Genomic DNA, 18,925 nt, shown 5'->3' with positions numbered 1-18,925 from the left:
TGTCCTTTTTCTTTGTCAGTGCTTTAGATACTAGCATTCTGGATTCATGTAGAATGAGGAGCCTTAATTCACACACTACAGTAATTATACTAGCTAAGGTTATTCAAAGTGCAGTCTTTCAGTCAGGTGTTAATCAACAAGTATTAAAAGCAGAATAAGCAGCTAGACATGAAGGTTCATAAAGGCAAATTGAATCCAGATCTGAAATACTGGTGTTTTTATTTGTTGGCACATTTTTATATTACAATCTTCAGCCCACTGATTTATTCCACAGTCCCAAATGATGAGAAATCAAATTCCAGAGAAGTACACCTTTACTACGAATATGTAGGGAAACTAAAAGGCTGAGGTCATGTTGAGGGAAATGGAAACATATTAGGGTAGTCCAAATAGTTTTTTACAATGAATCACAATTTTTGCCTAGCGGGAGTATTACCCGAATTGCTGGACGGTCCAATTGAAAAAGGATCAAGCTGTTAACCACTATGCCAATGAAATGCTATGCCATGAACACTGTAGAACTGAACATTGAGGCAAAAAACATTTTCACGTGGGTTGTTGCAGAATACTGCCTGGCCACTAGCTGGTGTTAATGGTTTCCCAGTGGTCATGTGATTTCCAGTATCTCTTGTGTTGAAGGACCATGGCCTATGAGCCTTTTAGAAATGCATCCTTCCTACTTTCATTCATCCTCCAGGCTTTCACTGTGCTTTTCATGCTTTGACAGCAGTGCCGTGTAGAGTCATCCCTTAAGAAGAGAAATGCATGTATAAATCCCTGTCCACTTCAACTTTCATTGCATTAAAATAAAAGTTAATTGTGATATGGAAAGGGGAAACCATACACTTCACTAAAGCCTAAAGTGTGTCGGAGAGCCTCTAGCTAGAAGACGTACATGCATACTAGCTAAAGCGGGACAACACATCTTGTCAGGAACACATTAAAATTGACAACGGTTAAAGAACAAGTAGTCATTCATTGGCTGTTACACGAATATCCATTTTTTTTTTTTTTTACAGCGCTTGCCTGCCCTTGTACCGATTTTTAGTAGAAGCCCTTTGTCAATCACACAGATTTTCCAGCTCTAAACTAATTGTTAGATTATTGAAAGAAAATGGTGGACTTTGAGGGAGGCTGACCACAGAATTGAAATACAGGCCTAAATGTATTCTGCTCTGGGTTTGACAGGTGATATTGGAAAGGATCCGGTCTTCACTAGACAGTTCCAAGACTTTGCCCCCACACATTTCGATGCAGCTCATTTAAAAAGCAATAAATCTAGGTTCAAAGTCCCAGGCCTCTGTGAGAGGGATTCCTGTAGCATTCCTATTGATATGTCATCCACTCAATTTAGTTACACCCTTAAAGATATTTCACATCCATTGCCAATTCGAGAACAGGCCTACATCATTGAGTCTGGGATTGGGGAGAACATAGATAACGCTCCATTTGGAGAGCGAATGAAACAATTATGGGGCAAAAGAGATGACGGGGGAGATGTAGTGGCATGTAAGTGTTGGTTGTCAGAGACTAGGATAATGTCATAACAGCGCAGTGCTGTCTGGTAGACTAGTGGTTTGGAACAGTAATCAGCTGAGAATCTACATTTCGGCCTAAATTAGATTTAAGAGTTACCCGGCAATAGCCGACACCTGCATAGGTGCAATTGCGCTGGATCCGTCAAATCAGTGTGCAGCAGCTCTTGATCAGTCACAATGCCACACCCGTCCAATTTGCGTTAGAAGCTTAGAACAAGAGCCTACACTATTTAGAAATAATGCTCAAATTGAAAATCAGAAAACAAAATAAGGATTTATATCAGCCTAATTAATCGAGGTGTAAATTATCTCTCACATTCCAGTGTTCCAACTTGTAAACAAGGCTACATGGGGTTTCTCTTAATGTGACTCCGTGCAGCCAATGGCAGTGTCCGCTTTAGGTAAAATGCCAGGAGCTGCCAGTGGATTTGACAGCTCTAATGCAGTTCCACACCACCAAAAGAACCGCTATGAAGATGTCGGCTAAAGCGGATGTGTTTGAGTCCTTTGTATGTTAACCGTTCAACTGTGATTAACTTCACTTTATTACCTCGGCCTCAGTTGCACATGGTCTTCATAGAACATCTGAGGCGGCATCTCAGCTGCTTATATAATTTGAGTTATTTTCAGCCCCAGCCCTTGTGTATCAAAGTAACTCGTCAACAAAACCTCCAAAACCAACATCACCGCCTGTTTGGGGATCGAGTCAACTCTACAGCCATGTTGAGCAACATATAGCACTCACACATGCGTCAGAGAAACTGTTTTTGTCATTTGTACACTCACCTTTGTTCTATACAGAAATAAACAATTTACAATACAACAGCTTACATGCTATCTACAGCGCCTCCAGTTTCACAGTATTAAGCCAGCTGCTCCATGCCACATCCAAGGCAAGTATCGCAGGTTGGCTAGAGAGACTTTTGCCAGACGTTTAAGAGAGAGCAAAAAACTATCCAAAAGCATTTTTACATGTTAAAAACAAGGTATCCAACTGTTCAAGGCTTGTTTGTTCTGCATCTTGCCAAGACAGCATTTTAGATTCCATGACTTTGAATGTCAAGCAGGTAGGTATCATGTGTTTGTTTCGGGGATGCAGATTCTATACTAAAAAAAAGACCTTACTGAAAAGTCATCTAAAATACCCATCTAGCTGTCTGGTGTGATAAATAAATGCTATGAACAATGTAAACATCTGCTATAAACTGAGGTTAATGTGAGTCGGGAGAATCTGAAAATGTGATTAAGAGTTATGTGTTGGGTGAAGGTAAGTCAGTCCATGGATGGCACTGCAGTCAGTAGTCCTTTCACCCTCTGGAAAATAAATGGAGGAAGACTGCAGTCGTTCACATCATGCAATTCCAAATGATAAAAACGGATACATTTCGGTCGGTAGGGGGATCTGCCAACTGTTTCAGTGTCTAGTGAACCACTATCAACAGACTAGGGGAACATTAAAATAGATATAGACACTGGAGAAATACATTCTCTATAGGAGACTTTGTTCTACATCTTTAGTTGAGTAGACCTTTCTATAGTATATATTTTTTTTGCCCATAATGTAATATTGAAATGGCTGGCTAGCTTCCAGACTAAGGGAAAATGTACAACTTGACAATCGGGTCATAAATCCATGTGGAAAAGGGCCTAGTCTTTCTGATGAAACCTGCAAAATATTAACACCAATAACCACAATCGAGCTAAATGAAGATAATTCAAAGACCTTGGTTACCACAGAAGACTACCCTGCTGCACAATCAGTGTCAGGTCACCCCAATGTGTAAGACAAAACATACCAGTGCTCACGCAAAACAAGTAACTTCCCACAATCTGTCCATTCAGATGACAGAGAACATTTTCTATTGAGCCCGACCGATATATCGGTTCACCGATATTGTCGGCAGATATTGGCCTTCTACCACTATCGAAAGAAAGTTCCACCGATATTCAATAAATAAGATGAAAAATGGGAATCTCATGCTGATCTGAACACTTGCCGCCATTCTCATGATGGGTCATTATCGCAATGTATGAAAACATTTGAAGCATAGTTATTGGACAACTGCTCTCTTGGGATGGTAATTTATGAGAATTCAGTGTGGTGAAAAAACAAGACTCACTTCCCGGCTGTAAAACTGTATATCGGCACATTTTACCCCCCCCCCCAAAATAAATCAATCGGACCCCCAAAAAAACAACGGTCGAGCTCAAATTTCCTATACTTAAGAGGGAAAACACTCTTTGCCACATTCATTCACAGAAAATAACCAAAAGACATAAAATACCACTGAAAGCCTTGAGCTTAAGCACTAAGTATACACTTTTACATCACAACAGTAAAAAGTAGTTCTTGCATTCAATAAACACCACGCTAAGGGCGCGTTAAGGTAGTAGAATGTGGGAGTGAGGGATGCTTCATGCAATTTTCAATACAATAATAACAACAACAACAAAAAAAGGGTCAGAAATTACATTTACAAAGTGTTTCAGAATCTTCAGCCAACACCTGTCAAGTCTGCGCCACAACTCTGGCACAAAAGAGTTGGCAAGGCAACCCATGTTGGTATTTGAGATAAAAAATAATAGAAGTAAGAGAGAGAGTGGTGGCGAGAGCTCCTGGGGATTGTGTCAGCGTTGTGTTTTAGTTATCTGATACCCGACACAGAGCTCTGGTTGATGTTGTAGGTGGGCGAGAGTTCTCCGCCTATCGTGGCCACTAGGGGCGTCCCGTTGCTGGTCAGGCAACCTTCCTTGAGAGGCTCGAAGTAGGTGGCCTGCACAGGCTTGTGACACTGCAACACTTGTATGGCATCGTCTATTTTAAACCAATCCCTTTTTCTCCCTGTTAAAAGGAACATGAACAGACAACTTGTGCTTAACTTAAATGGTAAGACAAACATGAGACAACTATAACCAGAATTCAAACAATCTAGTATAATCAGATTTAAATGAAAGCCACTCACCAATGTTGACAGAGTCCTCCCAATCTTGCAGGACCTCCGTTACGATAAGAATGTAGACGTAGGTTCTGTGCTTCCTCTCTCGGTTCTGTAAGATAGTTAATGTATATCTTTTAAAAATTCAGAACAAAGTCAATATTTCTCTCCACTCCCAAATCACCTTAAGCATGCCTAGGAAGGTCATAAACTCACCTCAAAAATTCCAACTAGACGACCTAAAGTCCCCTTCACACCTGCCTGTTGAAAAAAATAAATAAGGAAGCGAATCAACACACATTTAAGGAACTAATACATCATTATTTCAATCTTAAGGGCCTGTGTCACTGCAGTAATGAATGAGCGATGAATTAGTTGTGTGAAAGATGATTTTTGAAAGGCATCTTCAGGACATATTGTAGCACAGGCTACACACAATTATCCTAATACATACATCAAAAACGGCACACACCAGTACCTCAACGCACCAAAGTTTTACACCTTTACATTTTTATTTAACCAGGTAGGCCAGTTGAGAACAAATTCTAATTTACAACTGCGACCTGGCCAAGATAAAGCAAAGCAGTGCAACACAAAGAACACAGAGTAACACATAGAATAAACAAGCGTACAGTCAATAACAATAGAAAAGCGTATATACAATGTGTGCAAATGAAGTAAGATTAGGAAGGTAGTGGCAAAATAATTACAATTCAGCAATTAAACACTGGAGTGATAGATGAGCAGAAAATTAACGTGCAAGTAGAGATACTGGGGTGCAAAGGAGCAAAATAAATAAACAACAATATGGGGATGAGGTAGTTGGGTGGGCTATTTACAGATGGGCTATGTACTGGTGCAAGCTGCTCTGACGGCTGATGCTTAAATTTAGTGAGGGAGATATGACAGTGTTTTGAAGGCGTTTTGTACACGACTCCCGGAGACTGAGGGGTACTGGGCCAGGTTTATATACTACTAGAGGATGCCAGCAGTATGCATCTTCTTCAGGTTCCAGTTTCAGCCTATTAATAAAACCTAGACACCATAGGCAGTATACCCCAGTATTAATCTCACACTCTTCTTGTCTTCAACCAGATAAAAATGGGGAAGAACACCACTGGGCTGATTGGAGAAAAGGCAGGGTTTGGATAGCCTAGGCCTAATTATTAAGATTAGACTTCAGTTCCTCTCAACCACCTCCTCTAATCAAAAATGGCCACCCTCCGCATCATAATGAGAACGTGAGTGAAGAACATGAGCATTAGAGCTGCATTCCAATCTATTTGGACTCTGCTGGGTCAGGTCAGTTGAGGACGAGTGGATGTGGACACTGTAGTTTGACTATCTAGGGCTGGGAATTGCCAGGGACCTCCCTACACAATATTATTACGATACTTTGGTGATCATACGATATGTATTGCGATTCTAAATGTATTATGATTCGATATTGTGATTTTATTGCGATTCGACACTCTAAACATATTGCTCACCATATGTCTGCTGCAGAGAGACAAAAGAGCCATGAGAAAACAGTTTTGATCAGTCATGGAAATAAGTGCGGGAAAACAAATACTTTTTAAAATTTATTTTTATAAATGTAACCTTTATTTAAACTAGTCAGTTAACAACAAATTCTTATTTACACCGGCCTAACCCGGGGGACACTGGGCCAATTGTGCGCCGCCCAATCACGATACAGCCTGGATTCGAACCAGGGTGTCTGTAGTGACGCCTCTAGCACTGAGATGCAGTGCCTTAGACTGCTGCGCCACTCAGGAGCCCAATATATTATATTGTTTTTCCATCTTAAAAAAATAAAGAAAAGGGAGTCAATTTGTTTGACATTGTCAAATTATATCCGATATGTAACTGCATCGATCCGCCCCCCCAAAATCACTACTACGATCCATAACCCTTGACCTGTTCTTATGTCTTTCAGTCCTGGCCGGACTCCACACCAACCAGCATAAGAAGCTGGGTGGTTTGTCAAATAGCCATCAGAATTAGAATGAGGGTTATGACCTATTACAACGGAGTGCACTAAGAGGTTTAAACCAGCAGCAGCACTGGCGATGGGTTTGGAAGGCACTTGCCTATAGATTGGGAGGTATAACGTATACAGGGGAGGGGGTATTTGTAAAAAAGCAACGGGATGTTTTTATCAATACCGTTAACTCTTTCTTTTAAATGTTTAATACATTTCAATGTTCATAGCTACTTTAAGTAAATACCCACAGTCAACTTGCTCAATATGTTAGGGGATGAAGAACATTGCGTTCTTCATTTCAGCGGTCACATTATCATGAAGCTTTTAATAGTCACGTGTCACATGGTGTTTGTTTACAGGCACACTACGACGAGAGACCGGAGCCTTGAGTCACTCACTGTTGGGCAGCATGCGCCAAGCAATCTAATTATAGTATGGAATTCACAACTAAATGTTTGCCAGCTAGATATCTTATAACTATGTGATAAATGCTCTGCAGTTGTGCCAATTTAGTAGCTAACGTTAGTTCGCTATCTAGCTTCTTTCAAAAATCAAGCATTCGTTTGGTAACAACAGAGAATCCCGTCCTGGATCAAGAGCCTTGCTGGCTAATATTATATTTGTACGTGCAGGAAACTGTGAATAGCATTTTGTAGTTACTTGTTTAGGTCAGAAACTCTAGAAAAAAATATTTATAATATAATTGTTAGCATTTTACATGTACTTGTTAGCATTGATAACCTTCGGATTACAGAGCATCAGTGGGGTTTGAAAACAGCACTCCTTATCTTCAGTGTCGGTATTACGGAATTTCCCGGTATGGCATAAAGTCGGTATGACAAAACATATTGCTCACCATATGTCTGCTGCAGAGGGACAAGAGAGAGCCATGAGAAAATGAGTTTTGATCAGCCATGGGAATGAAAGTTTGGAAAACAAATTGGCTCCGTATTTAAAAAGAAGATCGAGAACAAGCTATGACATATACTGGAGTTCTGGTGCAGGCACAGCAAATTAGCACAAAAACAATATCTTGATATGGAAATCTGTACTTTTTTAATTCACTAGTGTTTATGGGCAGTGGTTGCTGTGGGATTGACTGAGCAAGGTGCTGTTGGCGACAGTAGGGCTGTGGATTTGATTCTAGCATGGTCCCCACATGCTATGATAACTATAAAAGCGTAGCCTATTTGACTTGAGCCCGTTTTAATCTGTTTTTAATTGTATAATTAGCCTAGCCGTAGTAATTATTGTGTTATCAAATTTTATTAGGTCACGTGCGCCGAATACAACAGTGGAATGTTTACTTACACGAGCCCCTAACCAACAATGCAGTTGAAAATAAATATGGATAAGAATAAGAGATGGATTGATCTACAGCAGTGGTTCACAAACTTTTTATAGTCCCGTACCCCTTCAAACACCAGCTGCCTAGCACCAGGGTCAGCGCACTCTCAAATGTTGTTTTTTGCAATCATTGTAAGCCTGCCACACACACACACACACACACACACACACACACACACGATACGATACATTTAAACATAAGAATGAGTGTGAGCTTGACACAACCTGGATCTTGGGAAGTGACACAGAGCTCTTATAGAAAAAGGGCACAAATAATACAATTATCAATCATTTAGCTCTTTACTTAGCCATCTTACATATAAAACCTTATTTGTTCATCAAAAATTGTGAATAACTCACCACAGGTTAATGAGAATAGTGTGCTTGAAAGGATACACATAACTCTGTATTGGAGAGAGTCTCAGTCTTTAATCCCTTTCCACACAGTCTGTGCCTCTATTTAGTTTTCATGCTAGTGAGGACCGAGAATCCACTCTCACATAGGTAAGTGGTAGGGCTGGGCGATATGGCCACAATCCCATATCCCGATATAGGTCATTTCATATCCCAATAACGATACAGATCGATATAGCGCATTCTGTAAATTCAATGAATAAATAGTTTATATAAAATGACCACATGTGAAGGCCTATTTTTTGAATTATATTTTGAATTATACTCAACAAATAGAAGGTACTTACTCATATTTGATTATTTCCCCCTTTTTTCTCCCCAGTTTCATGGTATCCAATTGCTAGTAGTTACAGTCTTGTCTCATCGCTGCAACTCCCGTACGGACTAGGGAGAGGCGAAGGTCGAGAGCCATGCGTCCTCCGAAACACAAGCCGCACTGCTTCTTGACAATGCACATCTAACCCGGAAGCCAGCCGCACCAATGTGTCGGAGGAAACACTGTACACCTGGTCAGCGTGCACTGCGCCTGGCCCGCCACAGGAGTCGCTAGTGCGCACTGAGACAAGGATATCCCTGCCGGCCAAACCCTCCCTAAACCGAACGACCCGGGGACAATTGTGCGCCGTCCCATGGGCCTCCCGGTCGCGGCCGGCTGCGACAGAGCCTGGGCTCGAACCCAGAATCTCTGGTGGCACAGCTAGCATTGCGATGCAGTGCCTTAGACCACTATTATTTCCCCTTTTATTTAGAACCTTTGTGCAAATTTTCAATTAAGCATGTAACAAAATATTAAATATTAATGTATAAAATCTAAAGGGGTAAATAGAAAACACTTCAACTATAGATGCAAACAAAATAAATATAGGCCTAAAAATAAATATTTATATTTTTGGGGGCTTGCCAGTTTTGCATGTTATTTTGGCATCAATACGTGTCACATATCAATTTGCATTTGGTACCTTGGGTTGAGTGTTAGCACCAACTCACGAAACCCCCATTTCTCGACCGTGTAAAACGGGGCCATTTCTTTGCAGATGTAATTTGTAACGGTTATCTCCTTCCATCTTCGCGATTCTTTGCCATATGGGGTGCCAAGGGCAAACGCCTCTTGCAACGTCAGTCGGGGGTTTGTTTTGAGCACTCGACTGTACTTTTTGGGTCTCATTCGTAGACTCTCTCCATACTCTTTCGCATGATTCTTGCATAGGTGGTAAAGGAGGTTAGTGGTGTTTGAGCCTGTTGTCGGGACCAGCCTGCGGCATGTTGTGCAGAAGACGGTTTTCTGGTCCGTGTCAGACTTCTCATACACAAACCATATCCATGCGACCGAAGTAGCCCCTTTTAGGTACGAGCGCCGTGTCTCCCTGCCACATTCACTCTCCTCCATGTTTGTTTGTGTTGAACATTTCCTTCCACATGGCACGTGTGGAAGGCAAAGCGTCGTCCAAAAGACAAAAAATATTGCCGTAAAGAGTGATTTGCGAAACAACGATATAAACAATAGCGCATAATATGAAACGATAGAAAAACATCTATCGTCACACGATACATATCGCCATGTCGCCCAGCCCTAGTACATGGTTGCAAAGGGCATCAGTGTCTTAACAGCAGGATTTGCCAAGGCAGGATACTCTGAGCGCAGCCCAATCCAGAAATATGTCAGGGGCTTCTGATTAAATAAAATGTTCACAGAACCACTTGTTGCAATTTCAATGAGGCTCTCTTGTTCAGATATAGGTAAGTGGACTGGAGGCAGGGCATGACAGGGATAACGAATCCAGTTGTGTCATCAGTTTCAGGAAAGTACCTGCGTAATTGCGCACCCAACTCACTCAGGTGCTATATCACATATGACATTGTCCATAAGCTGGAGTCCTTGTTAATGCAGGCAGAGAATAGCTCCAAATTCTTAAATCATATCCTTAAATTTTGTCCCGCACATTGAATATAGTTGCGAAGAGTCCCTGTAATCCTAGATTCAGCTCATTCAGGCGAGAAAAAACATCACCCAGATAGGCCAGTCGTGTGAGAAACTCATCATCATGCAAGCGGTCAGACAAGTGAAAATTATGGACAGTAAAGAAAAATTGAGAGATGAGCTTAAAGTTAAAAAAATAACGTGTCAATACTTTGCCCCTTGATAACCAGCGCACTTCTGTATGTTGTAAAAGCGTTACATGGTCACTGCCCATATCATTGAATAGTACAGAAAATACATGTGAGTTCAGGGGCCTTGCTTTAACAAAGTTAACCATTTTCACTGCAGTGTCCAAAACGTCTTTCAAGCTATCAGGCATTCCCTTGGCAGCAAGAGCCTCTCAGTGGATGCTGCAGTGTACCCAAGTGGCGTCGGGAGCAACTGCTTGCACACGCATTACCACTCCACTAGGTCTCCCTGTCATGGCTTTTGCACCATCAGTACAGATACCAACACATCTTGACCACCAAAGTCCATTAGATGTCACAAAGCTGTCCAGTACTTTATAAATATCCTCTCCTGTTGTCCTGGTTTTCAGTGGTTTGCAGAAGAGGATGTCTTTCTTAATTGAACCCCCCCAAAAATGTAACAGACATATACCAGGAGCTGTGCCAGGCCCGCCTCGCCTGTTGACTCATCCAGCTGTAACGCATAGAATTCACAAGCTTGTATGCGAAGCAGTAATCGTTTCAAAACATCTCCTGCCATGTCACTGATGCGTCGTGAAACAGTGCTGTTTGATGATGGCATTGTCTATTGTTCTTTTGGCCATTTCCCCCAGCCATATCCGTGGCAGCAGGAAGAATTACGCCCTCCATGGTAGTATGGGACTTCCCTGTCCTAGCCACTCGGTAGCTCACCATATAAGACGCTTCTAGCCCATTCTTATTAATGGCACCTATTGCTTTTATACATGTCTTACTACTCTAAAGTAGTCTTAATTCTCGCTCAAAAAACTCCTGTGACTTATTTTTCAAATTGGCATATTTTGTTTCTAAATGTCTGCGCAAGAGTCAAGGTTTCATCAAGTTGTGAGACAGTACTTTTGCACACATATGCACTGTGGCTGAGGAAAGGCACTACTCCCAATAGAAATTAACCCCAAATCAATGTAGTTCTCATAATATTTGCGCCTCTTCGATGGTCTAACGTTCCCGTCTGTTGTTCGGTGCTTTCCCGGGTAAGGGGGCAGTAGCTCTTCGGCTGCATCAAAATTCACAACTGTCAGTGTCCATGCTAGCTGGGCTAACAACAAATGTAGAATTACTGATGATAGCATTGGATGTGCTCGTGGAAGCAGAACAACTTGTGTCATCGACAGGTGCAGTACTGCTGGTAGTAGCAGTACTACCAGTAGAGCTGGTATGTGTCTCTATGAACATGGGCCTTTTTTTAACCACTTATCAATTTTCGAGCAAACGGAATGAGCAGCAGCTACATACGGACCGTTAGTGGAATTCTTGCGAGAGAGTAACGGTTAATGTGATTGGATGTTAATTATTTGACAAGGCTACTTGTATTTGACATTGTGTTGTTATTTCACTGAACACTATATGGTTTAATTGTATTTTCGGGAAGTGAAACGAGGCTACTCAGGTGAGAAAAAAAAACTCACCCAAATGTATAGCTCCGTTGGAAAATATAAAACGGACTGTTTGAATTTTTAAACTTTATTTAATTTTTTATTTCACAGTTGGGCTAGTTGAGAACAAGTTCTCATTTACAACTGCAACCTGCCAAGATAAAGCAAAGCAGTGCGACACAACAACACAGAGTTACACATGGAATAAACATAGTCAATAATACAATAGAAAAAGTCTATATACAGTGTGAGCAAATGAGGTAGGATAAGGGAGGTAAGGCCATAAATAGGCAATAGTGGCAAAATAATTCCAATATAGCAATTAAACACTGGAGTGAAATATTTGCAGAAGATGAGTGTACAAGTAGAGATACTGGGGTGCAAAGAAGAAAAATAAATAAAATGAATAACAGTATGGGGATGAGCTGCTCTGAGCTGCTCTGACAGCTAGTGCTTAAAGCTAGTGAGGGAGATATGAGTCTCCAGCTTCAGTGATTTTTGCAGTTCGTTCCAGTCATTGGCAGCAGAGAACTGGAAGGAATGGCGGCTGAAGAAGGAATTGGCTTTGGGGGTGACCAGGAAAATATACCTGCTGGAGCGCGTGCTACAGGTGGGGTGGGTGCTGCTACGGGTGGGTGCTACTATGGTGACCAGTGAGCTGAGATAAGGCAGGGCTTTACCTAGCAAAGACTTATCAATGACCTGGAGCCAGTGGATTTGGCTCCATTCCACTATTGGTTAGAGCCTGAAAGTAAGCATTTCACTATTGTATTCGGCGTACGTGACAAATAACATTTGATTTGAATATGAAACGAGGGCCAGCCAACGAGAGCATACAGGTCGCAGTGGTGGGTAGTATATGGGGCTTTGGTGACAAAACAGATGGCACTATGATAGCCTTCAACACTCTGCTCAGCAAATTGGATGCAGGCTATTTTGTAAATGACATTGCCAAAGTCAAGGATCGGTAGGATAGTCAGTTTTATGAGTGAAGGATGCTTTGTTGCGAAATAGGAAGCCAATTATATAATTAATTTGGGATTGGAGATGCTTAATGTGAGTCTGGAAGGATATTTTATTTTTTGGGAATACCTGCTCTACGGCAACTGAATTAGAAAGGACGTCTGCATCTTTGTAGTGACTGGGTGTATTGATACACCATCCAAAGTGTAATTAATTAATAACTTCATCATACTCAGAGATATTCCATGTCTGCTTTTGTTTTAACCCATCTACCAATAGGTGCCTTTCTTAGCGAGGCATTGGAAAACCTCCCCGGTCTTTGTGGTTGAATCTGTGTTTAAAATTCACTGCTTGGCTGAGGGTCCTTACAGATAATTGTATTTGTTGGGTACAGAGATGAGGTAGTCGTGTAAAAAAAACACATTAAACACTATTATCGCACACAGAGGGCAAGTATGTGATTTATTAAGCACATTTATATTCCTTAACTTATTTAGGCTTGCCATAACAAAGGGTTTGAAGACATTTCAGCTTTTCATTTAATTAAATCAGTCAAAAAATGTTTTTAGATACATTATTCCACTTTGACATTATAGGGTATTATGTGTAAGCAATTGAATCCATTCAGGGGTAACAACAACATTTGGAAAAAGTAAAGGTGTGTGAATACTTGCTGAAGGCACTGCAGGTATTGTGATATTGTATTTTGTCAACACCTTAAGAGACTGTGCTACTGATGTGATGTCTACACACACAAAACACTGTGCCCGACGGAAAATCAATGGGCAAGCCAAGCCAGAGATGTCAGCTCAGCTGCTAGACTTATGTCTAACTTACTGAGCAGTGAGCAGCCAGGGTAGGAGAAGATATCAGCATCCTGCGAGGGATGACTGCTGTGAACCATAAGACTGTTAATCAAATGGCCACCCGGACTATTTACATTGCAACCCCCCCCCCCCCCCCGGTTTTTACACTGCTGATACTCGCTGTTTATTATCTATGTATAGTCACTTTATTCCTACTAACCAGTACCACCGCACATTGACTTGGTACCGGTACCCCCTGTATATAGCCTCATTATTTTATTGTGTTACTTTTTTACTTAAAAAAAAAAAAAAAACTTTAGTTGAATTAGTAAATATTTTATTAACTCCATTTCTTGAACTGCATTGTTGGTTAAGGTCTTGTAAGTAAGCATTTCACTGCATGTATTCGGCACATGTGAAAACTTAAATTAGATTGGAGTACAGCGCTCAGTCTGCTCTTTATTCTCTATCTAATGACCCACTAAAGACTGTCTATCAGGTGGTGAAATCAAACACCCTGTCCCAGTCTGGCTGTTGGACAACTTTCTGAGATGCTACATCAAGTAGCCTAGGCCTAGCGCTGGAAAGTTGTTGCAGCACATTAGCTTACATTTACTGATAGATTAATTAATTAACCTACATGGCTATAGAACAACAAATTCATAGTTTTCCTACTTCATCAGGTGGTGAATAATATAGCCAGCCTGCACAAAGATGTCAGAAAATTCTGAGAGTCAAAAATAAAATTTGATCATTCTAGATACTATTTTGCCAGGTTGCACATGAAAATAACAATAATGCATTCCCTGTATATTTTAGATGAAATAGCTTACTTTTTAAAATCATAGGCTACCATCTCAGTAATCTTACTTGGCACTGGTATTTTTGTCTAGAGCCCTGCTGCTAATGTAAGGTAAATGTCCATTAAAACATTTTATTTATAGTTATTGAGCAAAAATAGTTACATTTATAGCAATATGACTTTGTCCATATCGCCCAGCTCTAGCACCCCCCCCAAAAATAACTTTGCATAATTTCTCGCTTATTTATCGTTATCTAAAAATGTTTTATCGGAATATGGATTTTTGTTCATATCGCCAGCTCTAAAACATCATGACATACCTCCCTAATAGAATGAATCTGCTGATTATTTTCTAAAACCTAATTCTTAGTTGGAGAAGCCCTTCTTGGCAACAGAGAAACCCTCTTCATCCCCCCCGGTGAAGAAAAGTCCCTGGGCTCAAATGTAAATATTGAATCGTCATGGTTCAATTACAGTGACTAGGCATCAACGTTGAAATACAGAATAGGCTACATTCTGCGTTACATGTCAACACGCGCAAATGTTAGCACATACCCATAGACTTCTAGCCATTGTGCTAACACTAGTTAGCATTGGCTCACACAACTACCTCCTAACTTCCTTCATACTGGACAGACATAAAAAAGGTCTTCTGACTCTGGGGGGGGGGGGGGTAGATTAAGGGCCTCCCAGAAGTATCCCTTTAAAGAGATTCTTTGGTACCTTTGTATACATTTTAGCCAGTAGTTCTGAAAGTAGCGCTAGGAGCCAAAAGTGGTCCCAAAAGCTGCACACTACGTCACATATGTGCAGATAAGTGCACCATGTTATTGCTCTCTCTCTCTGCTGTGTGAGCATCTTGCTAGCTGTCACTTAATTGGCGAGGAGCTGAAGCTTATTGGCAGGAACTTGAATTGCTAGGGGGTAGGTCCATGGGGGGGGGGGAAATGGCACTGAACAGCTTCCAGTAAACAGGTGCTTTCAGATTTGGAATTTCGTGATTATGCACGTATGAACTACACATTAACACATTTAGCCAGAGGCGGGAGGTAAAAATAAATAAAAAATACTAGTCGCCAAACTCCCTTTGGCACCAACATTCCTGTCTGCTTAGCTACTGTGGATGCAGCCTTTATATTCTCAGCACACATAAACAGAGACACATAAAGACCAACTGCACCGCCCAAAGTGGATGTGTTTTGACCAACATGGATTAACATGTGTTGAAACGCAAAACGTAGAGCGATCTTTCAACAAGCTATATCAAGGTAAAAAGCCTACTCACATTGCCAAATCTCAACAACTTGTTGCCATTTATAATCAAGGGGTGTGGTTTGCAGGAAAAAAAAATATTTTGTGTGGCTTTTGTCTACCGCAAAAGCCACACCTAAAACAAAGAGAGCAACATCTCTAATATCCATAACAATTATGGAAGACACCCACAGGTTCCGTCAAATGTGGGGATACAGGGAGGGAATATAGTTTGAATGATTACAGTCAATGAAATGAGAGGGAAAGAAGCTAACCTCTTCACAGACTTCTCGTGCTGCAGCTACATTGGGCTCCTCTTCTGGCTCCATCCCTCCACCAGGGACGATCCACTTGTCTGGATGCCGACTGCTACTCACCAACAGTACCTGCAGCAAGAGGATACAGCATTGAGCACCATCGATCAAATCCAGAGCTTCAGGTTTCAATGTAAACACAGTAGAGCATGTTGTTGAGACCACTTCTCTACTGTGTTGATGAAAACGCCAGTCATATTCAAATGACACCTGACATGCACGTGTCAAAAGTAATTCCACAGAGGGCCAAGTGTATGCAAGTTTTTGCTCCTCCCTTGTACTTGACTTATGCATTAAGGGCACAAATTAGTAAGGAACTCCCCTCACCTGGTTGTTTAGGTCTTAATTGAATTAGGAAAAAAACTGCAGACACTAGGCCCTCCATGGAATGAGCTTGACACCCCTGGCCTAATGCATATAGTTATTATGCATGCATAATTTAGGCATAGCTCCCTCACATACACAAGCAAGACACATTACTACCAATGGCGTGTGTAGAGCTATATAAATCATTGATTACCACAGACAGTGATGACAGATGGTTTGGTGACACTGACTTGTCTTTAGCCAGGTTGGCACCCATAATATAGGCCATATGAGTGATGCAATGTGTTATTAGCTGACCTCCAGGTAAAACAACTAGTAGACTTATTCAAGTGATTTGTTAGCTAGATTGAAGGAATAACTGGGCAGGTAGCTAGTTTGATCACAAGCACGGTTAGGTCGTTGTAGTTCCAGTCAAGTTACCTGTTGCTAGTCCGATCCAAGCAAAGGAAGGCCCATAGCTAGCTATTTAGCTAACGGTAGCTATCCATCTAGCAAATGTTGCTAAATAACTAGTAGTTGGCGCTAGCTAAATTCATTTTAATGACGAATCGACATTAGTTTTGAGCCATTGACAATGTTACTAAACATTGATTGTCATAGTGTTTAATGTGATCATTATAACCAGAAATATACTAGCTAACGTTAGCTAGCATTAACAATATGTTAGCTAGATATCAAGAAGATACAGTGCTGACTAGCGCACTGGTTATCATGTTACTCTAGCAGCTAACGTTAATTGGCTACGCGTTAGTTAGCCTAGCTGGCTAGGTAACCAACAATGTGGCAAGTAACTAGCTAGTAATATTTGTACTGTTTGGTTAGCCGCAACGAGTTAACTAGCTAGCTAGATATAATAAAATACCCCACTCGTTGTAGTTACCAGCTACCAAGATAGCTGGCTAGTTAGTTAGCTCAACATTTGGCTAGCTATCAAAACGTTATCTAGCTAGATATCCCTGGGTGGTTGACCTGTACGCTGAATCAACAAAACAAACCAACACACCAAAACCAGTAGCTAACAGTTAGCTAAGTTGCATTCCTAATTAGCAAATGACAAACACTAGCTAGCTATAGCTATTTTGGTTTTCCTGAACTGCGGCCCACCCTATAGCCCTGCATCCTCGTCCTCACCTCCTCTTCACTTTCACTCCTAAAGCACAGACAGGCGGCCCGCTTCTTGTAGCCATCCCCATCGTATGTCCGGGTTTGATTTGACTTTAACTTCATCATTTCGGGCTACCAATGGACCAAAACTGTAATTCAAACACTGGGAAAGCCGCTGTCTTCGATGCAACGTCCTCCTATGGGTAACACCGGCGTTTTATTAAAATAAATAACTTATTCGCTTCATTTTCACAAGCATAGGCGCTTCTCCAGCACGGTCGCCATTATGAAGATAACTGCGTAATCAACGTAACAAGGCACATTTGAACGAAATTGGCTTTAGGATAGTACGTATCTTATTTTGAGGAATACGGCATCGAATTACGAAAAAACGAAACTAAGTAGAGAATTTACGAAAATGACGCTGGTTTCGCGGAGGACGCAATTGCGGGACGCAATTCAGGGCGTTCCTGCATGTGCGTCCGAGCAGAACCCACCCGAATGCTTGGACGCCTCCATGCGGTCGGGTACGCTGTTTGGAGCGTTTATCCCGACATCATTTTAAAAATAATAACAGTTATTATTATGTCCCCCCACTTCTAAAGCCTAAGTTGCATACTCACTTTCACTGTCACCAGGTTTTTTCCTCTCTGTTTCCCTATTTTTGTTCTCCTTTATCCCTGCCATTATGTTCCTTTTTTGGTTAAAATTTTTTCCCCAGTTTCAAACTTGCACAATACCAAAAGTTTTCAGAAATCTAGTGTGTGCTGCTGCTACACTGCTGCTACTGTCTACGATCTATTCTGTTGCTTAGTCACTCTACCACTACCTATATGTATATAGCTACCTCAATTACCTTATACCAGTGGTGGAAAAAGTACCCAATTATCATACTTGAGAAAAAGTAAAGATATCTTAATAGAAAATCACTCAAGTAAAAGTGAAAATCATCCATTAAAATACGACTTGAGTAAAAGTTTTTGGTTTAGAAATATAGTTAAGTATATTTGAGCAATCACATTAAAAGTAAAAGTATAAATCCCTTCAAATTATTAAGCAAACCAGACGACATAATTAATTAACAATTTTTTATAACAAATAGCCAGGGCCGTACTCCAACACTCAGACATCATTTACAAACAAAGCATTTGTGTTTAGTGAGTCCGTCAGATCAGAGGTAGTGTGTGAATTGGGCCATCTTGCTGTCCTGCTAAGCATTCAAAATGTAATTAGTACTTTGGTGTGTCAGAGAAAATGTATGGAGTAAAAAGTACATTATTTTCTTTAGGAATGTAGTGAAGTAAAAGTAAAAGTAGTCAGAAATAATTTATAGTAAAGTAAAGTACAGATACCTCCAAAAATTGCTTAAGTAGTACTTTAAAGTATTTTTACTTAAGTGCTATACACAATTGGTCATGGGTGAACAAGGCGTACAGGAGCGGACTAAGCACGCACCACTGAGTGGCCCTCGTGTTGAGGGTCAACGTGACGGATGTGTTGTTGCCTACCATCACCACCAGGGGCCGGCCTGTCAGGAAGTCCAGGATCCAGTTGCAGAGAGAACCTTATGACCAAA

General features: G+C 41.0%; 1 protein-coding gene across 2 annotated transcripts; it reads right to left on the bottom strand.

Annotated features, from left to right (window-relative positions):
• Window positions 1–194: 194 nt before the first annotated feature.
• nudt3 (Diphosphoinositol polyphosphate phosphohydrolase 1) lies at window positions 195–17,802 on the bottom strand. 2 transcript variants are annotated; one of them, XM_021567437.2, is made up of 5 exons: window positions 17,350–17,802; window positions 15,880–15,990; window positions 4,691–4,735; window positions 4,502–4,586; window positions 195–4,380 (listed from the first exon to the last, which is right to left on the bottom strand). In XM_021567437.2, exons 1-5 carry the CDS (start codon window positions 17,473–17,475, stop codon window positions 4,184–4,186), a joined length of 564 nt encoding a protein of 187 aa, XP_021423112.1. In that variant the 5' UTR covers window positions 17,476–17,802; the 3' UTR covers window positions 195–4,183.
• Window positions 17,803–18,925: the final 1,123 nt, after the last annotated feature.

This window comes from Oncorhynchus mykiss, chromosome 17, assembly GCF_013265735.2.
Source record: "Oncorhynchus mykiss isolate Arlee chromosome 17, USDA_OmykA_1.1, whole genome shotgun sequence".
In the NCBI taxonomy this organism is placed as follows: Eukaryota; Metazoa; Chordata; class Actinopteri; order Salmoniformes; family Salmonidae; genus Oncorhynchus; species Oncorhynchus mykiss.
This window is presented reverse-complemented; position numbering and strand designations above follow the sequence as displayed.